General features: G+C 34.6%; 1 protein-coding gene across 1 annotated transcript; it reads left to right on the top strand.

The window, feature by feature from the left end:
• Positions 1-6,484: 6,484 nt before the first annotated feature.
• LOC142635747 (G-type lectin S-receptor-like serine/threonine-protein kinase RKS1) lies at positions 6,485-25,799 on the top strand. The gene is made up of 8 exons (XM_075809850.1): positions 6,485-7,784; positions 8,045-8,164; positions 15,808-15,896; positions 22,307-22,408; positions 22,613-22,823; positions 22,971-23,208; positions 25,277-25,427; positions 25,512-25,799. Exons 1-8 carry the CDS (start codon positions 6,485-6,487, stop codon positions 25,797-25,799), a joined length of 2,499 nt encoding a protein of 832 aa, XP_075665965.1.
• The last annotated feature ends 1,383 nt before the right edge of the window (positions 25,800-27,182 follow it).

Here is a 27,182-nt window from a genome sequence, read left to right as displayed (position 1 = left end):
TTCTAATCTTTGTTTTGAATTTCTCCACACCAAGGTATGCCATTTTGTTCTTAAATTCTAAAATTTACATAGTGCACGTTATCAATCATGAATGAAATAGATCCTTATTTGTTGCTTCCGCTGTGTGTTTTGTATGAGATACAAAACCAGAATTTTTTCCTTCACTCGTGGCATTGGATGATGGGCTTCTCACTCTTACCATTCCTAAAGGATTTAGATTTCCTAGGAGGTTTACCCTTATCCTTTTTCCTAAACTGAAGAAGCTTGATAATCTCATCCGTTATGAAGGTTAGATCCTTATCCTCATCATCATCTTCATCTTCAGAGTCCTCTATATATTCCTCTATACCCTTAAGAGCCAAATTTTTGCTCTTTCCACCTTTTGTCATTAAGCCTAATCCCATCTCATAGGTTTGAAGGTTCCTTACAAGCTCAGTCAAAGGAATTTGATCAATATCCTTTGCTTCTTCAATGGTAGTGATCTTGGCGTGGAATCTTTCAAGTAAGGACCTAAGAATTTTTCTAATAATTTTGGATTCTGCTATAAACTCTCCAAGGTTGAAAGTAGAATTCACAATATCCTTGAGTTTAGCATAGAACTCATCAAAGGTCTCATCCTCCTCCATCCTTATTTTTTCAAACTGCTAGTGAGTCTTTGAAGCTTCACAGTCTTTACTATCACAGTACCTTCATAGGTGGTCTCAAGAATGGTCCATGCTTCCTTGGCAACTTCCATGGATGAAATTTTTATTGAATTCCTCATTGGTCACCCCACAAAACAAAGCATCCAAGGCCCTACTGTTGAAATTTGCCGCTATGATTGTTGCATCATCCCAATCCACCGGCGATTCCTTTGGCTTAATCCAGCCAACTTCAACAGCTTGCCATACCTGTTCACCTAGAGCCTGCAAAAACACTTTCATACGGACTTTCCAGTACACATAATTAGTGCCATCAAATAAAAGAGAAATCAAAAGAGATTTTCCACGATCCATGACAATGAGGGTCAATGATCACACTCAAGAAATTAATCCAATCAGAGTGTACCTGCTCTAATGTCACTTGTTGAAAATTTAGACCCCGGTTGATAGAATTAACAAGTTTTAAACCCAAGTTGTTAATTAGATTTATTATGCATAAAATTTGTTAAAACAAACAAATATCAATATCATATCAAAAGTAAGTGCAGCAAAAAAATAAATAAGACAAGATATGATGACCTAAGAAAACCAATGAAACCAACCAGTTTCACAGTAAAAATCCTGGGGAGAAACCTTCCCGAAAAGAAATTCACTATAGTAAAGAGAAGTTTCAGATCTAGTACAAAACCTTTGTCCCTAGACTCTACAATCCCCGTAGATGAACTCACAGCAGAAACATTTTACCGCTTCAGAACCTCTGAACTCTTCAATATATGAACACCACCCTTTGATACACGGATCCCAGTATGTGACTCACTCCTTTGTACGAATCCCAGTACGTGACTCACTCACCAACTTGAGAAAGAAGAATGTTGGTTGCAAAGTTCTTCACTTCATCAACAATGAAGATCAAGAAGCACTTGATTACAAAACCCTAAGGCGCAAAGACGCAATAGCTTCTTTCAGAGAGAATAAGGCTTCGGTCACCTTTTGCATATATTTTCCTTGTATTCTCTTATGTGACGGCCTCTAAAATAAGCCTTATATATGTCTAAGGTTGTGAGAAAAGAAACCCTACACAAATACAAAAGCCTGGCCCAAAAATCAGATCTGAAAATTCTAATTTCCGTAACCTCGATAGATAGCTTCGATAGATAGCATCTGTCGAGCCTTATTAAACCTCGATAGATAGCTATCTATCGAACAGCTATCCGCAGGTGTCCAGCAGTAGTAAACACTTTTTCTTCACTTGTTTCTTGGTCCAATCTTCATGGCTTTAATACTAAACTTGAACAACATGTTCTTTGAGTATTAAACACATCCTAGATCTATCCAAATACAAGTAAAGTATGTTTTGTCAAAGGATTAGCCAATTACATAAAATATGTCCTTAAGAAAAAGCAAACAAAAGAATATTATCTCCCACATTAGTAAAATGGAAGCTTGCCTTTGTGCGCCAAAGAGGACTAAACGTTCGTGCCACTGCCTCAATGTTCAAAGCCCTCTTAGTAAAGAATTTCATTGCTAACACACATTCTAGTACCTGGTTTTTATTTGACAGCACAACCTTCTTGCCTTCCCATGCTGAAAGAGACAAGTTACCGCATCTCTGAGTAAGGTCAGATTATTCCTACTCCACGTAGAAGAGAAGCAGACCCTAGCCCTACTAGTAACAGAGTCACTATAGGGAAACTATCACGTCTTTCTCAAGGAGAAAGGAAACAACAATGTTACAGTCTAGGTTTGGGGAGCGGTGGGAACCCTAACCCTAGACTGAGAACTTATTGACGAACAATTTGAAACTTAACAAAAACAACGAAAAAACTTAGACCCAAATAAAATAAGATAACCCTAAAAGAAAATTTATTTTATTAAAAACTTACTATTTGAACTCAACCACTAAAAATAGCCAATTAAGAGAGGAAAAAAACTAAAAATTTGAAATTAACAACTATTTTTGTTACAAGGTGGTTAGTTTGTTGTTATTAATAACTATTTTTTGGAACCCAACAATTAGTTGTTTAATTCTTTTCTTTTCTTTTTTTGCAGGGGTCAACTTTTATTTTATGGAGGAGCCAAATATTGATTTTAAGGTCTAATATTTTTAAAAATTTCAATATATACATACATTATGAAGTTTTAAAAAAAAATTTGGTGGGGGGGGGGGGGATGGCCCCCCGTTGTTAAGTGTAGCTCTGCCCTTGACTAGTCACAATATGCAACTTAAATTTTATTATGAAAGTGTTATCAACGTAACATTTCTCTTGAATAAATTAAGATAATATACAATAGGATGGTGGCGTAGGGAAAAAAAAGTTTATACTTCAATTTTTTACCACCTGTCACTTTACCACCCTTAAAAGTCAAGACCTTGGCCTTCAAAGTCAAAAAGACCTTGTTCTCGAAGAAAAAGACATTAAGGTGGAACTATATAAAAACGAAAGAAGACTTTGAAGAAATTTGAGTCAAGATATAAACTTTTGAAAATTTGCCTTAAATTTCAATTGCGACTTAGAAAGCTAAACGAGTCTCTATTTTTTAAGGAAAAATTAATTTGACAATATTTTTGGTTTATTTTGTGTGGAAGAAAAAACTATTTCTTGAAGTAGAAGGAATATATTCCTTGTTAACTAATGAGTATAAATTGAAGTCTTTTAAATTGACAATATTGCAGAGAATATGATGGCCTTAGCCTAGGGGTCCTCCCCTATGGGAAGATGAAAAAGTTGTAGAATTGAAAGTGAAACCAAAAGAGGAAAAAAATTGATTTTTCACTTAGGAGGTAGTGCAAAGGAAGAGACTAGAAGGTTTGGATTTTCTTTACAAAAGATTTTTGTAAAGCACACAAATTAAAAAGAATTTGTAACGTTTTAATTGATGTTGCAAAGTGAAGAAAAAGAAAAGGTATTGCCACAATGTAAGCCTAATAAGAAGAAAAATAGTGTTTGTGAGAGAAAAAAAAAAACAATAAGACTTTCTTTAGTCATGAGACATACAAAGGAAATAAAAATAGGATTTTCTCTAGGGAGAGGCCTTTTGAGTGCCACAACCACTAAAAGTTGTTGTATTCAAAATGAGTGAAGATCTCAGATAAGTTCACATAAATTTCTAAAAAGAGATATTATTATATTTGGAGTGGGTCTCAAGTTAGGCATAATATTAAGAAGAGGCAATTGTAATTGATTTTATAATTGTGGATAGATTCAGAGTTGGTCCTATGGTTTTTCAATTCAAGGAGAAATGTTTTTTCCATGTGAATCTCTATGTTCTTGTGTGCAATTATTACCATTTTGATCTTTACATTTTAAGATTAATTTCAATTTGGTTCACGCTTTTCTCAATAGTCAACTTGGTCCTTGTTATTTTTAACTTGCTGTTCGGTTAGTCCCTACAGTCAACTCACTTACGTGTCAAACAATGCTCATTGTTGACGCACTAAAACTTATGTGGTTAATAAAATAATAAAATTTAGAAAAGAGTAATGCTAGTATTACAACTTTTGCCACAACTTGTTCACATGGCAAGTTGTGAATGATAGAGTTGTGGACTTACCATTTTTACTCCATTACTCACGACTTGCCACATATGCAAGTTTTGGCAAAAGGTATGGTCCTAACATTTTTCCAAAGAAAATGGCGATGTATAGAAAAAAAAAAATTCTCTTCTATCTCCATAAAAATATCATACCAAATTGAAGTGAGTATCAAAGATTTGGTGTGATTCAATAACTCAACCTCGTCACTTTAGCTTCATAGGATCTTCTTCCAACTTGGTGTGCATTTGGGTTCAATTAATACTAGATTTTTGCTTAAATTTTCTTCTGTTTGTAGGTTTTATGTCCATAGCAAAGAAGCTTAAGGGGTTGTTTGGATTTTGGATTTCCATCACCCATTACTCTGTTTCCATCCCTCATAACTCAAAATATGTGAGTCTCATGGCTGAGAAGTGTGTTTAGCACTGTTTCTAGTTTTTGTTTTCATCACTCAATTCTCTGATTTTTGAATGACGAGTTATGAAAAATGAAAACACATTTTAGGTGTTTTCAAGTTATGGAAACAGAGTTAGGATGGCATTTTCGTAATTAAACCCACATACCCAGCCGCAATGTTTGACAAACGGACTGATTTTTCTTTTTTCTTTTCTTTTCTTTTTTTTGTGAAACCCAACCACAACTTTTGACTTAAGTTTTAAAAATGGGTCTGTTTTTGAAGTTGATAAATGGGTCTAAGTTAAGGTGCCAGATGGGGGTTTGGGAAATTGTGGTATTTTAAGTGATGAGTGACGAAAATTGAGTGAAGAGTGATAAGTGATGACAAAAAAAAAAAAAAAAATCCACTCTACTTTTTTTTTGTTAGAATATTTTCAATAAAAAAAAATACATTCAGCTTAATTTATTTAACTTTTATCTACATTACTTTAAATAAAAAAAATTTCAATACAAAATATAAGTTGTTTTCAAACGAACACTTAAGTGGCACAAGTATAGGGAAAATTCTTAGGTACTCTTGGATCATGGAGAAATGATGCTTCCTCATATCACATTCCTAGTGGACCATACCTTGAATTTAATAAATAAACCCCACTATGAATGTGAGAGAAGGAAACACCATTCTCCGTGCTTTGAAAGTACCTAAAAATTACTCCAAGTATAGGTCAAGCCACATTCATTACTGCTGAAGAGCAAGGTAGAGAAATTTGTTGAGAATAAATTTTAATTATGGTATAAAATCTGTTACTCAGTATTTGTAACAACCACCGTTGTATTAATTGGCTGCTTTGAGACTCATGGAAAATGGGAATAGAAAATCAAAAGTTTCTTAAGTAAGCTTAATTTATGGCATGACTAACGAGGGTAGGGAGTTTCAATACGAGAAATGCTATGATTATAACTTATTGCATAAGTTTTGAGGAGTAGAAGTGTGAGTTCACATGTACCTACTATTTTTTTTTCCACCACCCATAATTTGTAACATAGCAAGTTGTGATAAAATTGTGCAATAAATTGTGATCATAACATTTCTCTTTCAATATCACAAGGTAATAGTAAAACTATAAAAAGCAAGTAAATGATAGAAAAAGACTAAACAGTGTGGGTTTGAAACTTGAAAAGAGATTTGTTTGGTGAGGTAGGTGGGGTGAAGGAGGTATATTATGTTTTAAATACATTAGTCCTCCTCACATGAGAGTAGACTCGTCATGTTTCGGATAAGTGATGTATTTTTCTATGGGGTGTGGGGCTCTTACAATTGGAATTCCCGGTCTTTTTTTTTTTTTTTTTTTTTTTTTGAGCAATTGGAATTCCCGGTTTAATATGATATAACGGACTATAAATAATTCAGAGAGGGATTTTCCCTGCTGCAACTTCCTTTGCCTTCGCTTCCTTCCCTTTCCTTTACTTTCCCACTTAAAAGTTAAGACCCGCTACCTATCCATTATTCCTCGCATACCAAATTGCCCAGCTTATCATTGCCCTTAAACCGAGCCCGTGTTACTAGCATTCAATTGACACCCGCTGAAACAGCACAAAAAAAATCCCTGTCCTCCAATAGCCATTTGCCCATTTCTGAAATTTTCCGTTCACCAGGACCCTAACATTCCTAGACAAAGGGCAAATCCAAAGTGCATGTATCATTGACTCATCAGTCTGCTTGCAAATCCCACACCTGGGTTCCACATCTACTCTTCAGTTCCGTAGGTTCAGAAGTGTTCCACATCATCTTGGACCTCCCAACCTCCCATCACCCATTACCCAACTTTCATGCATCGAATACCAAGTCTTTAACCTTATCTACTCAGCCTCTTTTCCTAGTTAGCAAAAAGACCACACTACAATCATACTCGTCATGATCATGCACTTTACTAAGGGGTTTCTCCTTCTACACACATTGCTTGTATTCCTTATTCCCCAGTTTGACACTTTACAAGACACCTTAACCTTCAGCAAACCCATCAGAGATGGTGACCTTTTAGTCTCTAACAGAGAAACCTTTGCACTTGGTTTCTTTAGTCCCGGAGAGTCCACCAACCGCTATGTTGGCATTTGGTTTTATAAAGCTCCTGAACAACCCGTGGTATGGGTTGCAAACAGAGACAATCCTATCACTGATAATTCTGGGGTTCTCTCAATTGATCTTCATGGAAACCTAGTACTCTATGGTGAGGATCGAAAGCAACCCATTTGGTCCACAAATATTGTCATAAATTCAAACAACACTATCACCCTTGCTCACCTCAGTGATTCAGGAAATCTCGCCTTGTTTCTGAATGAAACAAGTGAGTTGCTATGGCAAAGCTTTGACAATCCAACTGATACATTTCTTCCAGGCATGAAACTTGGGTTGGATCGAACGATCGGCCTAAATCTAATTCTAACATCTTGGAAGTCCAGAGATGATCCAGGAATTGGGAATTTCTCCTTCATTCTCAATACCAATAGCTCCTCCCCAGAGTTGTTTTTGTACAAAGGTAACATTTTGTGGTGGCGTTCTGGTCATTGGAATGGTATTGGATGGAGTGGAATACCAACACTGTCAAGTAATGATTCGGTCATGAATTTCAATTTATTTAACAACCATTATGAGACTACTACAATTTTTGGTTTACGTCACCCGGGCGTATCATTATTCTCAAGATTAGTGGTGAATGGATCTGGATCAATTCAACGCTCTGTGAGTGCAATTTCAGATCAAGAATGGGACATTCTTGGGACACTGCCATTGGACCGGTGTGACAATTATGGGAAGTGCGGTGCATTCGGTAAGTGTCAAGTTCAAAATGGTACTGAATTTGAGTGCACTTGTCTACCTGGGTTCGAACCAAGATCACCAAGTGAATGGTCTGCGAGAAATGCGACGAGTGGGTGTGTGAAGAAGCATGGGAGGGCATCCATTTGCAAGAGTGGTGAAGAGTTTGTGAAGGTGGAAAGTGTGAAGCTTCCGGATAGTTCATTTGCACGAGTCGATGAGAAGCTGAGTTTGAAGGAGTGTGAGCGACAATGCTTGAAGAATTGTTCTTGCACGGCGTATGGAGGAGTAGATGTGAAAGAGGAAGTTGGTTGCTTGAGATGGTATGGTGAATTGATGGATACAAGAGTGTTGGATGGGGGCCAAAATTTGCATGTACGTGTTGATGCCTTTGAGTTAGGTACATGACAATTACTGAGACAAATTATTTGAGACAATTTTTTATTTTATTTTTACCATACATGCACACAACAATATCACTCTTTTTTTTTTTTTAATAAGTGATTTTATAATTGATGCATGATAAAAATAATATTGGGAGTATGCCTATTTAAGGTTGATGTTATTATAATTACAATTTATCATCTTAATTGTAAAAATAGTTTTCAAAAATTGTGCACCACTCTTGTTGCATAAATGGAGATATTTTCTTGTTTCCAGATCATTTCAAGGGGTTCTTTGCCAACAAGAGGAGGCAGGCAATTATGGTAGTGGCTCTGGTTGTAACTTCATTACTAATTTGCCTCGGTGCACAATGTTTAATAAAGAGGAAAAGAAAAGGTATGCGCAATTGGTTAACAAATTAACGTGTGAATTATAAGAGTGATACTATCCTTATTATAGACTAGCAAAGTGCCCCTGCGATAAGATTATAAACTGCCATGTGAAAAATTATATAGAATATTCAAAATATACTGAAGTAATAACATGAAATAATGTCGCAATAGCAAGAAGAGGTTTTTGTTGAATTGAAGGGGATAATTTTTTTTAATCTTATGGGTATGAAGAATTTAGACTATAGTATAATTGTCATAATTTTTTTTCTTTTGAGAAAGTCATAAAAATTAGTTGAAGTAACAAATTCGTCATAAAAATTAGTTGAAGTAATAAATTCATCATGAAAAGAGAAAACTTAAAATTGCACACAAATGTCCATTACACTTTTTCACTTAAAGTAAAAAGTAATTAAAGATGAAATAACAAGGTAAGAATATTGTATTTTTTTATAAAATAAATTTAATCCATTTTATATTATTGATATTTATTATGTGATGTAATAAGTTGTTTGTTTGCTTAATTATAGTTTTTGTTTCTCTAATGCTTTGGAGTTAGCATATGATATATATTTATGATATCATTTTAATATTTAGTTGGCTTAGGAAAATATCGTAAAATTTTTATGATGTAATGTTTATGTTATTAGAGTATGATAATGATAGATTAAATGAAATATCCTTCTAATGGAATTTTAATATGATATATATGTAGCTTGCCGTGAAATATACGTATATTTTGAAATATTAAAATATTCTTATTAAAAAATATTTTAGTTCTCAACTTGGGGTCATATTATGAAGTATGTTGAACACATCCACCATTTTTAAATACAACTTGTTTCCTCTGCATGTTTTACTGTGCCTGTGCTTTAGGCTAATGTGTCTCTATAAAAGAAAATCAATTTGTTTTAACAGCTTAATGGGCTGGGCTTCGACTTTACGAAGGACAACTTTTCACCCAAAAAATTTTAAATAAGACTCACACGACTTTGACTTTTTTTTCTTTTATATATATATATATATATATATATTTTGGTAAACGATATAATTACTCTTTTTTTTTCTTTCTTTTATATATATATATATATATATATATATATATATATATATATATATATCTTTTTGTGGAGAAGAGTGTAAAGTAAAAGAGGTGAGCTGAAAGGCTAAATAAAAAATTACTTACCATTTGACAGAACCTAATATTCATATGCTCTCACATGATATATCTGAATTCTAATATATTTTTAAAAAAACTAATATATATAATACATATATATATATATATGATATAAATATATAAATAATTAATATGTGTATTTAAGCCATTGACACATTCAATTAACTAATATTTTGACATAAATATAATTTTTTGTTGAGGTAGAAGTCTAAAACAAAAATAATATGCTACTTAACAAAACTTATGGTCTCGGGGATGAGCCTCTGTTTATATATATATTGAATTTATACAAGTTTTTATGTTAATTTTCAAATATAAAATAAAAATATAATTTTGATATTTCGTTTATTATGATGTTGATTTAACAGTAATTATATATATATATATATATATATATATATATATATATATATATATTGTCACACTACTTTTAAACTCCAAAAATTTTAACCAATAAAACCCCAAAAATTAGCCGTCACTAAAAGTATAGTAATATCCTTTATCGAAGCAAATCTAGGAAAAACATCTTTAGAACATGGAACTCATTAATCTCCTACTCATATAAGCTGAAAAATCTCCCCCTCAAAAAAATAAAATAAAATAAAAAAGCTGAAAAATCTCTCTTAATAAAATAAAACAAAATTCAAAGCACAAAACATTTAATCTCAAACCTCAAAAACAAATTGTACGTTATTGGAAAGTGATTTTCGTAAAGCTTCTTTGATGGGCTTCAGATCTTCTTCTTCGGTGAATTGAGTCCACTTCTTCAGGTTTGGAATTCCTCTAAAACCTCTGTTTCATGCTTTAAGTTCTCATTGTGTTTTAGGCTTTGTTTGAATTGATGGATGAGGAAAGAAACGAAACTTTCCTTTGTTTGGTTAATAAGGAAAACAAAAAGAAAGGAGAACGAATGAGAGGAAAAAGTCTTCTGTGGAGTCCATTATTTTATTGGGAGAAAAAAAGCTTTAGTGCTTTACTTGGTAGCTACCTGCTTTATTGTATAGCTATTACATTCTGACCCGAGTCTCATTCTGTCATTTACTGATTGATTTACAAATTGGGGTGGGCCTGTAGGTTGGGAACTTGAGGTAGCGTAGGTTTTATAGAAAATGAAAAGAAGAAGTAATCACGGGGCCCAGTACTACACTCTTATTTCTCTCAAAAAAAAAAAAAAAAAAGAAAGAAAGAAAGACGTGCTACATACTTATCTTATCTAACTTTTTTTTTAAAATATATAAAAGTTTGCTTTTGATTTCTTTGTTTATTTGGGTGTACAAAAAAAATTAAAAATTAAAAATTAAAAACTAAAAATATTGTAGCATTATAACTTTTAAATGTGTGAATAGTAATGTGAGACTTATTTTTAATAAATAGTTGTTAAAAAATGCACGCACATAAATAGTGCGTGCACAGTACGTGCATAGTGCGCACACAGTAGACTATCCCTGAAACGCAGCAGAAAATAAAAAATAAAAAAAGAAAGAAAGAAAGAAGGAAAACGTTAAACGCTGGACGCATTCAACGCAATCCAAACTAAGCCTTTATATATGGAGGTAGTCCACCATCTACGTCCATAGTTCTATATACTCTATATATTTATCTTTTTTATTTTCTTAGCATATAATATTTCAATTATAAAAAAAATTATTTTTTGAGAAAATAAAATAAAAAATAAATGTACAACTCTATTAAATAAATTTATATTTAAAATTTATTTAGAGATATAAAATATTTAATTTTATTTAAAAACTTTGAATCATAGTTTGATATAAATATTGTCTTAATGTTGAATGTTTTTCCAATGGATATTTATTATGATATTAATGATTTAAATTTAATTTCAAAACTAAAAGTTTTAATACAAGTTTTTTAAATAGATCGAAATATTCTAATCAACGTACTAAATTGTATAATAAGACTATCTATATACTTTTCAAATGCTTGTATTGCTTTCAAAATATTACTAGCAATATTTGTTACATTGCATCTTGAACATAGAAAATTTTAAAAATAAGAATTGATAATTCTGTAGTGACAGTTCAATAGCAACATTACAAAGTGCCACTATAGAAAGCAAAACTATAGTAAGCGCTGATGAAACTATAGCGGTGTTTTTAAGATCTATAGATGTCGATGTCGAGCCACGGGCGGATGGTGAAACCGCTGCCAGGTCTTCTTTCAACCACCAGTCGTGGTGATGCTCCCTTGCACACGGAGCCTATTGGAGGCCCCTCTTGATAATCGGCGTGGTTCACGCAGAGCTTTAGGTGCTCTCTCTCTCTCTCTCTCTCTCTCTCTCTCTCGATGGAAGAAGGTAGGTCTACCTTTGGTGGTGTGGCAGGAATCTTGTCCAAATTTTAAGGGATTACCAAAAGTAAGTGAAGTCGCCACCAATCATTGGGTTTTTCTAAGGTTTGATTGGTCGCATGTTTCTAGTTGATTTTATTACCAATCCTAGATTAAGAAAAATGGAATTTTTCCTAATCTAATGTGAATGGCAAAAAATCTTGATTCTTGAGTCCGGAAGTTTGGTTACGTGTGGTGAAGGTGTTAGGCATCCCATAACGCCTGTCCAAGGACAGTCCTTTATTTTGATAAAACTTTAATTTTCAAAGATTGATAGTAGAAACATGATTTTGGCATTGGCTTTTGGTGCTTTGCATGTATGGGGCTTTGAGGTTTGGCATTTGAATAGGTATGGTCCCAATCTATGCTTTCCTAAGGTGTTCAAGCAAAGAGCCAAATCTCCACAACAAAAATCTGGGGACATGTCACCTTACTTTCCCAACGGAAATTAGGCATCGCTTTGTCTTAGGTGACATGGATTGAGACAATCATACTGGAAGGGGTGAACAAGTATACATATACATACATCATGCACAATGAAAGCACACAGAGCAAGATAGTAAATGCCTACATCCTTAGAGCATGACTCAAAATATAGGTGCAGGGATATAAACATGGGTCATCATACTCTAGAGATGAGGATGAATGGTACATAACATGATATACCTAATACAACCCATCTAAGAAAGAAAGGAAGGGGAAAGGAAATGGTTTAATAGAGTACATAACTAAATGGGAGAATTTAGACCCCTAAATCTACTGAACATAGCTGTTTGTCTCACATCTACATGCTTGCATTCGCGCCCTTTTTACTTGCACTTGGGAGACCGTGTCCTAACTCCAAGCGTCCTTGCTCCATGTGCGTACATGCAAAGGCAAAGACAAGAAACTAGTAGGCAAGCAATGGAAGGAAAGATGCAAAGAGCATATGAAAGAGGCATAAAGCAGATAAGCATGATAAACATGGCAAGCAAGGGAACAAGGAAGCATGCAAACAAGTGAGAAAGCGAGCAAACAAAAGATGGTGTTAGCAACGGAAAAAATGTAGGTTTGGATTGAATTTTCATAATTTCATTGTGTTGAAGTATGGACAACACACTAGCAAGCAAGACTCATGCATGGACATGTGAGCAAGCGTGTAAAGATGCATAGAAAGCCAATGGGTGGTGCAAACAAGCATGGTAAGCATAGCATTGCATGGAGCAGAAAAGGGAAGGGTACGCAAGGAGCAACTCGACAACCAAAGATGCCTCCCAAGTGGTTACACCCAAACAAGGCTTCATGGGCGTCGGATGTAACCACACAACCACAAACCCGCTAAGGGCATCAATCGTGGCAAAGCCTAGAACTAGAGAGGCTAGCACAAGCATAAAGCATATAAGCAAGCAAGTATAGACATACAAATAAGAATGATCCAAACCCTTTGATGTGGGCCAAGGTGTACGGATGAAGACCAAGACCATAGGGTCAAGATCGGATCCGAAGCAATAGGCCAAAACACAAGAAAGAGAGACAAAAGCAACAAAAGGGCTACAATAGCACATGACATGACAAACATAGCCTAGGTCTAGGCACACAAACATGGCATGGAGCGCACAAGCACATGAAAGATAGCATAAAACATGTAAGGAACATAGATCTAAGCATGTGGGCATGTGAAAACATATATCTAGACATATAGGCGTAGAAACATACATGTAAACATGTAGATCCTAGCACCTAAACATGGAAGAACATGAATCCAAGTATATAAACATTTGAAGACAAGTATATAATCATGGAAACATACACATAAACACATAGATCCAAGCAAGGCATAGCCAAAAATATCATACAAGCATGTGAGCATGTAACCCTAACATCAACATAGAAGAACAAAGCATGGGAAAACATGGCATAAAGCACAAAACATGTAAATCGAGACAAAATAACATGTGAACAAGCATAAAAACGTGCGGATCTAGCCAAACAACACATGAGAAAGAAGGATCTAGGCACAACATAGATCTAAGCTAAAAACTTGCTAGGAACAAGATAAAGTAAGGAATATGTCAAAGAAAGCAATAAATCATGTTATTAAGGCAAAAAGAACAAGAAACATGCTAGGGAAAAGATTTAGAATGTTAGGGGAGTAGATAGTAGCTAAAAAGCTACATCCACACCCCTAAACCCCAAATCCAAGATGTAGAACCAAGAAAAAGAAGATTGGGTGCAAGAACACTACCTTGTATTTTTGGTGAAAAAGGAAGAATAAAGAGCCTTTGATGTGTTTTTTGTGTTTGGAAGAGAGAAAAAATGGGTAGAAAACGTCCAGCAGAGAGCAGAACCTCCCAAAAGTCTCTTTTGTTTTTTGTCTGGAGGGTGCCTAGGGCTATATATAGCCCCAACATGCTTTTCTAAGCAGCGGCCCTTGTAAGGCCGCTAGCTTGAACAGTCCTCTAATCGGGTTGATCTTGACACCTTTAGAAAGATTTTGACTTCTTGATTTTGAAAAGGTATGGAACTTAAAAATCCAACTATTATATTAAAATTTATGGCTCCGAGAAGTTAGTGGTGCATCAATCGGTGTGTTAACCCAGTTCTCATGAGATCTCGGCCTTTCTAACTTCGATTTTCACCTGTGAATAGTTGTTGGAATGAGAATTTGATTATCTTCACAATGGCATTGGTTTCAACCCATTTTGATGACCGAATCAAAATTTTGGTTTTTGGGCCCACTAAGGGTCAACTCCGGGTCAAACTTGCTAAAAGTCTCCGAGAAGCTCGGGTTTGATGTATGATCAAGAAAAATGTTGTTTTTTGAGGATTTTGATCTTGTTTGACCCTTGGTCAACCTAGGGCTGACTAGGGGCGTTTTAGTCATTTGGCTAAAGTGGGCACTTTGAGTGCTTTGGTGTCCAAATAGGTTGTGCCACGTCATTCTGGATGTTATCGCGGCCCCATGAAGAGAAAATAATAATTTGTATTTTTCGGGTTTGGTATGCAAATCAAGGCGAACAAAATATGGTATCAACAATAGTGACATTTTGTAAGCGCCGCTATAGCCCTTGTATTTTGTAGTGAGTATCATTATATGTATATAGATATCATTAATTGGATGTGACAAGAGTATTTTAACTTAACTAAGATCTCCTAATATTTTCAAGAAAGAAATTTAAGGGTTAAGTTAGGGTTTTATCTGTAATTATAATTTATGTTTTCATTACAATTAAGGAAGACAATAAATTCATCTCTTTTTACCTTGAAATCACCTTCATATATAGTATTTTAACTTAGGACAAAACTTAGGTACAGTACATTAGGTGTTGTTCCTTAGGTTCCTCGCTTAAGATTCAGCCATATGACTATATAACTAAAACATATACTTTCATCCCATGAGAAAAAAGTCACATGGCAGAATCTTAAAAGGAGAACCTAAGAAACAACACTAAAATATTATCCCTAAGTCTTGCTCTTTAACTTAACTAGGATCTCCTAATATTTTCAAGAAAGAAATTGAAGGATTAACTCTGGGTCTTATCTGTAATTATAATTTATGTTTTTATTACAATTAAGAAGACAGTAAATTCATGTCCTTTTACCTTGAAATCACCTTCATATATAGGTTTTTTTAGAGAGTTTTAACTTATGGCGTCCACTTCTAATAATAGCTCTTTATCATCAAACCAACCAATCAGTTTTTGGTGAAGGCGATAATTGAATCTTAGATCTCTTATTCAACCAATTGGGAAAATTACACCAACCTCCTATGAAGGTTTACAAAATAATATTTCCCAAACGTCTTTGAGGGTTTACAAAATAATACTTCCCAAATGTTTCAAGATATAATACTCCCCCTTGTGATTTGCTTATATGCAACAACTAAATCAATGTTCTCTAACACTATGACTTTTCTAACGAAGAAACATCGAAGTCTACACTACATGCATACAAAGAACAAAAAACCAACAAAACAAAACTTTCAATGAAATACGCAACCCTCATTTAACTTATGATATTCCTATAGCAATTTCACAGACCCCACAAAAATGGAAATTGGATTTACTTGGATATGCTCAAAATGAAACTTGACATGATTACAAGTTTAAACCATCATTTTTAACCATTCTTGCATGAGAGGACAGCAAGGGGAGGACAACCCACATCGTTCAATGATGTTACTGCAACTTCAACAAAGAACAACTCTCAGAAGCTTGATGAAGGTAAAAAAAAAAAATTACCATTTTTCGACAAACAATTTCTCTCTTGCTAAATTTGGGGATACCATATGGCCAAATTTAGGGATTAAAACACCTTCAAGGTGTTAAACATCAAACCACTTGAATAATTTCTCACCCTTTAATCAGAACTTGCACTAACATTTAGGATTTTTGTCCAACCCCATCATTAGGCTCAAGGAACTCACATTATCCAGAACCACTTGTAGGGAAATTATCACAAAATTCCCAACCTGTGAGAAATAGAAAATAGAGAAAACACACGCCAAAGAAAAAATAATAATCACACACACAAGACAGTATTTATGTGGTTCGGTAATTTGCCTACATCCACGGAGTTGTAGGGAGTTCACTATTATCAAGGAAAAAATACAAAGTGCGACTACAGTCTTTTTCTCTCTCACATGACAACAACCGAAAAAAACCCTAATCACCAAAATAACGTTTTTTTCTATATCCTACGCATAGAAAATCACGCAACATTATTCAAGTCGGGTCGGGTCGTCAACCGAATCAAACACAACTAGGCTCCACAAAGCCTAACAAATTTCCCACTTGGAGACTAGTTCAATCACCAACATCAGCCGCTGTCTTCCAAAAACAATCCCTCATCCCTGGAACTCATCCTCCTGTCCTCAAGCTAGAAGGCCAACTAAAGCTGCACACAGCTTCAGCTTCTCAATAGTGACACCCTTAGTCAATATGTCTGCCGGGTTCTTAGATCCACAAATCTTCTCAAGTATTACCAGTTTATCTTCAACAAGTTACCAGATAAAATGGTATTTTGTCTGTATATGCTTCGACTTTGAATGGAAAGCTGAATTTTTAGCAAGAAATATTGCACTCTAATTGTCACCATGTAGAATGCCCATCTCTTGCTTCTTACCCAATTCATCTAATAAGCCGTATAGCCAAATCATCTTCTTTCTAGCTTCAATTGCTGCAACATACTCAGCTTCTGTAGTAGACAAAGTAACAATCTTTTGCAAATTTGAGGCCCAAGATATAGCGGTACCACCTAGAGTAAATACAAACCTAGTAGTACTCTTTCTACTATCAATATCACCATCAAAATCAGCATCTACATAACCCTGCAGTTTCAAATTCGCACCTGTAAAGCAAAGACATGTATCTGATGAACCCCTCAGATATCTCAAAATCCACTTGACTGCCTCTCAATGCTGCTTTCCTAGTTTACTCATGAATCTGCTCACAACTCCCACTGTATGTGCAATGTCTAGCCTTGTACACAGCATAGCATACATCAAGTTGCTAATAGCTGAGGCATAGGGCACCTTGCTCATATAGTCCCTTTCTTCTTCTATCTTTGGTGACTGTTCTTTGCTTAGTTTGAAATGACTGTCCAAGGGTGTGATCACTAGTTTAGCTTCATTCATATTGAATCTGCTAAGAACTTTCTTCACATACTCTAACTGTGAAAGCTTCAATGTACCATTAGCCTTGTCTCTAATGATTTTCATACCAAGGATTTGCTTTGTAGCTCCTGAATCCTTCATTGCAAACTATTTTGACAATTGCTTCTTCAAATTTTTAATCTCCTCAATGCTAGACCCTGCAATAAGCAAATCATCTACATACAACAGTAAAATGATGTAAGAATTGTCAAAAAACTTAACATAACAATAGTAATCAGCTTCACATCTCTTGAACCCAATTCTATACATAAAACTATCAAATTTCTTATACCACTGTCTAGGAGCTTGTTTTAGGCCATACAAGCTTTTTTTTTTTTTTTTTTTTTTTTTTTTTTTTTTTTTTTTTTTTTTTTCAGTTTGCAGACTCTCTCTTGTCCCTGAACAATGAACCCTTCTGACTGAATCATGTAAATGTATTCCTCCAAGTCACCATGAAGGAATGCTGTCTTCACATCTAATTGTTTAAGATGAAAATTTTCTGCAGCCACTATTCCTAGTGCCAGTCTTATTGTTGACATCTTCACAACTGGAGAAAAAATCTCTGAGTAGTCAATGCCCTTTTTCTGCTGGAACCCTTTAACAACTAATCTGGCCTTGTAATGTTTGCTACCATTATGCTCATTTTTTATTCTGTATACTCACTTGTTGTGCAAAGCCTTCTTTCCTACTGGCAATTCAGTCAATTCTCATGTCTGATTCTCCAATAAGGAATCCATCTCATCCTTCATGGCTAACTCCCACTTACTTAAATTCTCATCTTGCAAGGCTTCATCATAACACTCTAGCTCACCACCATCAGTCAACAAAAGATAATTTAAAGCGGGTGAATAACACTATGGAGGTCTAATGGTCCTGGAAGATCTGTGGACTTCAACTACATGTGTACTCTGATCTACCTGTGAATCTACATTCTCCTTATCTTCTTCACCCATTTTCTGGACAGTACTTTCAGTCAATTCATCTAAGTTGACAAATTCAGATTTATTTTGATCTATCTTTATAACATCTGGCACTACAGTTGACCTGTCCTTATACATAACCTGCTCAATAAATATCGCATTTCTATTTCTGATGATTTTCCTGTTTTGTTCATCCCAAAACCTATAGCCAAATTTCTCATCACCATAGCCAATGAAAAAACATATTTTAGACTTTGCATCAAGTTTACTATGAGCATCAGAATCAATATGAACATAAGAAACACAATAAAAAACTTTTAAATGGAAAAACTTTACCTCTTTACTGCTCCAAACCTCCTCAGGAAGTCTGAACTCCACAGGAACTGATGGTCCTCGGTTGATCAGGTAAGTTACAATGCTAACAGCATCAGCCTAGAAAGTTTTTGGTAGTCTAGCATGCAACCTCATACTCCTCGCACGCTTATTGAGAGTTCTGTTCATGCGTTCAGCCACACCATTCTGCTGTGGTGTCCCAGGAATCGTCTTCTCCATCCTAATTCCTTGTGCAGCACAATATTCACTGAACCCTCCATCTATGTACTCTCCTCCATTATCTGACCTCAAATATTTTACTTTCAAACCTGTTTCTGTCTCATCCATGGCCTTTCTTCTTAAAATTTTCAAATACATCAGATTTATTTTTTAGAAAATAAACTCATAACTTTCTGCTTAAGTCATCAATGAAAGTGATGTAGTACCTTGAACCTCCAAGGGATGCAACCAAAGAAGGACCCCATAAATCAGTGTGTACTAACTCTAATTTCGCAGCCTTCGGTGTCCTACCAGTTTTCAAGAACCTCACATTTTTCTGCTTTCCTAAAATGTAGCTTTCACACATGTCAAAATCAATGGACTTTAATTCTGGTAGTTTTCCTCTTGACAGCAGCATCTTCATTCCTTTCTCACTCATGTGACCAAGTCTGTGGTGCCATAGGCTTGCATCAGTACTTGCTTCAGCAACTGCAACTGTGTCTTTTGGACTTAAGGTCATATAGAAAGTACCGGTCTTCTTTCCATGAGCTAATACTCGAGCTCCCTTTGTAATCTTCCAAGTCCCACCAACAAATAGTATTGCATGCCCTTCATCATCAAGTTGTCCAATAGAAATTAAATTCCTCCTCAAGTCAGGAATATGTCAAACCTTCTCCAGTAACCAAATACACCTTACCAAAATCACCTGCAACATAATTCTGTATGATTTCTCGGTGTAGAGTGGTATGAAACGAAGCTCCTGGGTCCAAAACCCAATCATCAAGTGGACTATCTATTGCAAGAAGTAATGCATCCTGTACCTCTTCCGTTACAGCATTAGCAACATCATCTTCATTCTTCTTCTTAAGACTTTTGCATTACCTCTTAAAGTGACCTAATTTCCCACAGTTTCAGCATTGTACTTGTTGGCCTGATCTAGATTTATTTTTGTTCCGGTTAGAATTTCTAGATTTTGATCTGCCACGATTTAAATTTCTATCGTTACCTCTGCCTCTTGACTCAAGATTTAGGATGGAACCAGATCCTAAGGTTTAACTTGCATCTCTTCTGTGAATCTCCTCAGCAAGAATTAAATCTCGTATGTCATTGTACTTCAGCTTTTCTTTTCCTGTGAAATTGCTTACTGCCATCCTCATTGCCTCCCAACTATTTGGCAAAGAAGCCAAAACAATTAGTACACGAATCTCATCATCAAAATCAATTTCTACAGGCGACAATTGATTTGTGATAGTGTTGAATTCATTTAGATGTTGTGCTACTGATGCGTGTTTTGCCATCTTTAGATTGAACAGTTTTTTCATCAGATGCACCTTATTGTTTGCTGACGGCTTTTCGTACATACCAGACAAAGCCTTCATCAGATCTACTTTGGTCTTCTCCTTTACAACATTGTGTGTAACAGACCTAGACAGTGTTAACCTGATAACTCCCAGTACCTATTTGTCAAGAAGAGCCCATTTCTCATCCTTCATAGTCGCAGGTTTTGTCCCTAAAAGAGGCAGATACAATTTCTTCCTATAGAGATAATCTTCAATCTGCATCCTCCAATATGCGAAGTTTGTACCATTGAACTTTTCTATTCCAGACACCTTTCCTGCTTCCTCTACCATTTCTCCCGCTCAAACCTGACCCTAGGCTCTGATACCAGTTGTAAGGAAATTACCACGAAATTAACAACCTATGAGAAACAGAAAATAGAGAAAATACACACCAAAGAAAAAATAATAATCACACACACAAGATAGTATTTATGTGGTTCGGCAATTTTCCTACATTCACGGAGTTGCAGGGATTTCACTATTATCAGGGAAAAAATACAAAGTGTAGCTACAGTCCTTTTCTCTTTAACACGATAACAACTGGAAAAAAAAAAAAAACTATAATCACCAAAATAATATTTTTTCTATATCCTACGCATAGGATTCACAATGGGCTAAGCCTAAGAAAATCTCCCATTAAAAAATCAAGCAACATTATTTGGGTCGGGTCGGGTCGTCAACTTGATCAAACACAACTAGGCTCCACAAAACCCAACACCACTTACTTCTTAGGACATAGTAATACTTGCCACTAGGGGTGTTTGCTTTGTGATGCAGTATGGTGCGGTTTTGGGCAATTTTTAGCACTGCAATTTGCAGTGCGGTTTAGCTAAAACTATAATTGCACTGCATCTTATTTTTGTGGTCACATGTGCGGTGCGGTGCGGTGTGATGTGGTGTGATGCGGTTTAGAATTTAGCCAAAACCATAACTGCACTACACCTCATTTTTGCAGTCACATATGCGACACGGTATATAAGATGCGGTTTAAATGGCTTGAAGTTAGTAAAATTTTCAAATTTTTGGCTTTTTCTACCTTGCCCAAAACTAATTGTTGCATAGTCTAAACTATTGAGCTAGTTTTTCTTTATTTTGGACTGGCTTTCCTAGTGAACACTTGTTACGGTTATCAAACTATATATATATATATTTTGAAAACTAAACTATTAATAATATATTTAAAATTAAAAATAAATAAATATCTTAATAACATATAGAAAGGGTGCAGTGCAGTGTGGTTTGTGCTATTTTCTTATTATAAAACAGCAAACCGCATTGCACCATGTGGTGCACTGTTACTTGTGTGGTGTGATTATGCCATTTTGTGAGCAGTTTTGGTGCGGTTTGATGAACACTCCTACTTGTTAGGGCTCAATAAAAGCAACCTAATGGGGTATCCTGTCAATGATATAGAAAATTACAAACTTCAATTCTGCCCTTTATTTTCCTCTAATTCTATGATTATCCTTGTGTGAATTACAATTTTTCTCCTATTATTGATGCAATTGAATGTTTGTATATATGTATAAATGTTTCTATTGGGGGACCACAATTTGACTTCCTACAACCACTTTAAAAATAGGTCTGCGTGGCGTGATGTCAAATGTCATAAAAGATTTAAGTGTGACTTCCTTATCACCAATTGGTTTTTAGGTGGAATGGTATAGCTCACGGTCCGACAAATGGTATCAGAACCAAGGTCATGGATTCGAGTCACGGGAGTGTCATTGTGAGGAAGGGATTGTTGGGGGGACCACAATTTGACTCCCTACAACTACTAAAAACAGGTCTGAGTGGCGTGATGTCGAATGCTATAAAAGATTTGAGTGTGTCTTTCTCATCACTAATTGGTTTTAAGGTGGAATGGCATAGCTCACGGTCCGATAGTTTCCTATTCACAAGAACATAATAAAATCCAAAATATTTCCTTTATAAAAAATCCAAGTAAGCCAAAAGTTTAAACTCACGAGAATCTTTAGATTCTCAAGAATCAAAATTCTTGCCAAGTGAACAGTACCTTTTAGTGTATTTCCTCAGTTTCGTTATATAGGGCTTTTAAGTGGGAATTCATAATTGGACAAATATGGTAACTTCATTTGTTACTTGTTTAATGACAGGGAAGAGGCTAAGCACTAACTCCAGTTTACCAAACTTCGAAGACTCTCCAAGTAGAAGTGAATTCGATGGAAGCAAAAGCAATTCAAATTTTCCTGTATTTGATTTGAAGACCATTATTGCAGCCACAGATAACTTTTCTACTGCTAACGAGCTTGGCAAAGGCGGTTTTGGCTCAGTTTATAAGGTAGTCTCCTAGAAACAGTCCTAAAAATTGCTTAATCTTATTTCAAGTGTGTTAATGCATCATTATTCCATCCAAAATGTTTAAAGGCATTCATTGATCATGAATTCGTTTGGTGAAATTGGGATTGCCCTAATAATTCACTAAGTTGAATTTCTCTCAACAATTATGCACTATGACAACATGAAATTTGGACTTTAATTTCAGGGTTTGCTACAAAATAAAATGGAAATAGCAGTAAAAAGATTATCAAAATACTCAGGACAAGGAGTAGAACAGTTCAAAAATGAAGTTTCACTAATTGCTAAACTCCAACATAGGAACCTCGTGAGAATCTTAGGTTGTTGCATTCAAGCAGAAGAGAAGATGTTAATCTATGAGTACTTGCCTAATAAAAGCTTAGACTCTTTTATTTTTGGTATGTTCTTTTTTCGCATAAACTTTGCTCATCTCATTAGAAAGTAGTCCTCTAGTTGCAAACATATCAATTCCTAATAGTTGAGATTATATATATATAGAAGCACGTAAGCATTAATTCAATCTAATCCAAAATCGCTTGATTCAGATGAAACAAAAAGGTCATGTTTAGATTGGGGAAAGCGATTTGAGATTATTTGTGGAATTGCTCGAGGGATCTTATATCTTCATCAAGACTCAAGATTAAGAATTATCCATAGAGATTTAAAGGCCAGCAATATTCTACTCGACGATACTCTGAATGCAAAAATTTCAGATTTTGGTATGGCTAGAATTGTTAGAGGTGACCAAATTGAAGTTAATACAAATCGTGTTGTTGGAACATAGTAAGTGTGCCAGAAAACAAAGATATATTTATATTTTCTTTCCAATTACTTGACTTCTATTTGCATATAAAAAAAGAGTACAAATTGCAGGCCTTTCTAAGAAAAATTTCAAGAATATCTTTATAATTATTTATGGACACGAGGCTAGTTAAGCCTGTAATTACAACATAATGATGCTGCAGAATAAACTGTGAAACACTAGTCAACATTACAACTCTACTCTGATCAATGGGTTGTCAAGCCATGATCAAGATGCAGAGGAGATAAAAGAGAGCTATAGCAACTCTTGATAAAAATCTAAAGATTTTCAAAGGTATAATACAAAAGGTAATCAAAGGTATTATACAAAAGATTCTATTTTTTCCAAGGTTCTTATTGACCCTTTTATAATAAAAATAGGTGAAATAAAAGTCCACCTACTGTAAACTTGGAGCACAGCACAAGAATGATAAAAATAAACATGGAAAGGAAATCAACCTAATCCTAGTAAATAATTCAAATTCAAATAAGATTCCAAAGTCAACTAAAATGCTAACAAGAGAAATAAGTTAAAGGAAATCTGTATGGGCAGGTCTTGGTCTTTGAGCCCAAATGAAATGGACAAAGGTCCGAAGAGCCCAAAACAATGAATTTGTAGAGAATGAGCTAGAAACTGAACTTTACTAAGTTGGACAACGATCACAGTAGATTGATAGTTACTTGAAAATATAAACAAACAGTTTTGGGTAAGGAAAATCCTCCTCGGCAATGTCTAAGAAATGTTGTTCTTATATATTTCTTTTAGACTTAACTATAATTACAGTTCTTGAGTGTATAGTGACTTTTCTACAAATTATCTGATGATACCTTGTAATGAGATTTTTCTTCTTTATAACCTGCCTCCTTACTTCATCTTAACCCTCCACATGTAGATCAGATCGCTGGTTTTGATACTTGTCCCATCAACACATTCTTGAAGTCTTTGTGGATAGCTGTAAGGCTGAATGTTACTATTCAGATATCACCTCCACATTAATGTGGCCAGGGGTTAGCTGCAGAGCTTTCAATGCAGTGGTAGCAGCTTTCTTCTTAGATATTTTTCAAATCTCCTTTGTCTTATTCCCACTTGAAGTTTATCCTTGCCAATATAATTGTCTGTTGCTTTGTTCCTAATGAAAGGTCAAACTTCTAAACTCTATTCTGTTTGGCTAAGGAGGTACTTCTCCTCGGACAACATTCCTAGTTCCTCATGACCAAACTCCTTCCATTGATCATTGTCTTGTAGGCCTCCATTATTATTACCTGTTCTCGGACTACTTGATGTCCTTGGACACAGCCCACGGCCCAATACTCATACTTTGGATCTTCATCCCTACAAAATCAATTAAGGAAGAAATCTACTTTCCAAAATTTTTACTTTCTAACTTCCGCTGAAGATAGGCATTGTTTTTTTTTTTTTTTTTAATTTTTACTGGACCCCAATTTGCCACGGATTAGGAGAATTATCATAGAATGTACTAAAGTTGAAGAGAAATACTATGTTCATAATATTTCCATAACAAATCAACATTAATAGCTCCTCCGCTAAATACGTACTTGATTGATAGATTAGCCTTAATCAAGGGACATTATCTTTTAGATATGTCTGCTTGCTAATTTTTCTCTTTAACTTCGATAGTAGATTGCCATCATCTCCTTGATTCTTGCTAACTTCCAAATTTTCTGAAGAGCAATGCTACAGCCACAAACTATTTTACAATATTTGTACAAAATGTTGATGTGGCCAACCTCTTATTGGTTTTCATCTTGGCCCACTATTAAGATCACTTTTTCATTTACTAATAATCACTCACCATATCAGCAGTTTGTAAAATAGTTTGTATCTCTAGCATTATTCTTTCCCGAATTGCTATTGCAAAATATCCTCATGAGATGTCATTGTGTCATTTTTCATCTTGTGTTACTTCTAATATTATATGCTTTGTTAGTTCCCAAAGGCCATCTTTGATCTTCTTCTTCTTTTCTTTTTTTCTCTTTTTTTAATAATGTGCAAGGCTTAATGGTTTCATTTTTCATTGTTTTGCGACAGTGGTTATATGTCACCAGAGTATGCAATGCAAGGAATATTTTCAATAAAATCAGATGTATATAGCTTTGGAGTGTTGCTACTAGAGATAATTGTTGGTAAAAAGAATGGTGCTTATTACCATAATGGTCCCTCGGCATATTTGATTGAACATGTAAGTGCATGTGCATGTGCCAACAATGACTGCAAAATTAGGCTTATATTATTTAGCCTAATATAATAAATATGTTGTTTGTAGGTTTGGGACCTATGGAGAGAAGGAAACGTAATGGAAATTGTGGATGCATTACTAGGTGAGACATATCTTGCTAATGAAGTTTTGAAATGCATTCAAATCGGGCTTTTGTGTGTGCAAGAACATGCAAGTGATCGACCAACCATGTTAGCAGTTGTTTTCATGCTGGGTAATGACACATCTCTTCCTTCTCCAAAACAGCCAGCATTTATTTCGACAAGTGCTAACAATAATAGAGACATGATAACATCAGAAAATGAAATATCAATTTCTGAAATTGATGGTCGTTAAAACCCCAGACTATATGGAGCAAGGGTGGAGCCAGGGGGTTAAGGGGGGGTAGTTGCCCCCCCAGCCCGCCCAAAAAATACCTTTAGTTTTATTAAATGCCACTTTATTTCTTTGGTCTTGAAAAAGAGCATAACTTCTAAATGAATTATTGAGGAACCTTAAGTCCTCAATAGATAAATACAATATTATGAATAAGCTTTTTTTTGTAGAGTTTTTTTTTTTTTTTTTTTTTTTTGTATAATTACATTAAATATCACTTAGTATTGAAATGAATAGCTTTTAATTTTTCAAATTGGTCTAAAAAATTATATATTTATATAAATTTGTATAAATGCGTATATCATATATAAATTTTGCTCCCTCTCAACACAAATCCTGACTCCACTACTGATATGGAGCAATGCACTAATTTTTTGCCAATAACGCAGGATTGACTTCCTCTAAGATTTCTCTATACAGTTTTTTTTATTTTTTATTTTTTATTTTTTATGAATATAATACTTATAATGTAAAATTATTGCCAACCAAAAAAAAAAAAAGGAAAAAAAAGAAGATAATTTATATTACAACACAAAATGGTATAGTCTAGAAGTTGTGATGAAATCAGTACTATCTTTTTTAGCTACCTAATTTGCTATTGCTATGTACTTTTTGAAAATTAATACACCAACAGTTATATGTGTATATTTTGCGTGGATAGCTTCATTGGTTTTCCAAACAAGATGTCTAAATTTAGTAAGTCCGACCATGAGATTTAAAGGAACGCAAATTGTATTATACTGCAGGTTGATTTGAATTTGAATTTGAGGGTGTTATTATAATCATGATGGAATGGCTGTCATTTTTTTTTATTGTGCAAACTGCAAAGCCTATTGATATGCTCTCTTATTGCTGCTATATATGTAAGTTATGTAACTTATTTTTTAATTCATTTTTTCTGAAACCCGCTAATGTGTAACTTAAAAAAACACCTAAACAACATTAGCAAATAAATTAGAACAAAAATATATAACCCGAGGTATATCATCTTTGTATAGCAGGGTGAAGTGTGAAAAAAAAAAGGTAATATATATATATATATATATATATATATATATATATATATATATATATATATATATATATATTTATATATATATTGGGCTTAAAACGCACAATTTTACTTTTGTGGTCCTGGTCACTAACATGTGTGGGCCTAAGTACAACATAATTGTTTGGGTTTACACTATATTTTGATTTGAGGTGGAGTGTATGCCTCAATCCACGGATTGGGTGGATATCTTATTCTTCTTCATTTTTTATTTTAGAATTTATTTCCCAAAAAATATTGTTTTATTTTATTACGTTTGATTCACTTATTCTATTTCACTAGTTCTAGATCCG

This window comes from Castanea sativa, chromosome 5 (genome assembly GCF_040712315.1).
Source record: "Castanea sativa cultivar Marrone di Chiusa Pesio chromosome 5, ASM4071231v1".
In the NCBI taxonomy this organism is placed as follows: domain Eukaryota; kingdom Viridiplantae; phylum Streptophyta; class Magnoliopsida; order Fagales; family Fagaceae; genus Castanea; species Castanea sativa.
Note: the sequence above shows the minus strand (reverse complement) of the source record. Positions and strands in the feature narration are given on the sequence as shown.

Coding starts and splice junctions, on each gene's coding strand:
- LOC142635747 (XM_075809850.1), top strand. CDS start 6,485: ATGATCATGCACTTTACTAAGGGGTTTCTCCTTCTACACACATTGCTT. Junction 22,824..22,970: donor CTTAGACTCTTTTATTTTTG/GTATGTTCTTTT, acceptor CGCTTGATTCAG/ATGAAACAAAAAGGTCATGT. Junction 25,428..25,511: donor CGGCATATTTGATTGAACAT/GTAAGTGCATGT, acceptor TGTTGTTTGTAG/GTTTGGGACCTATGGAGAGA.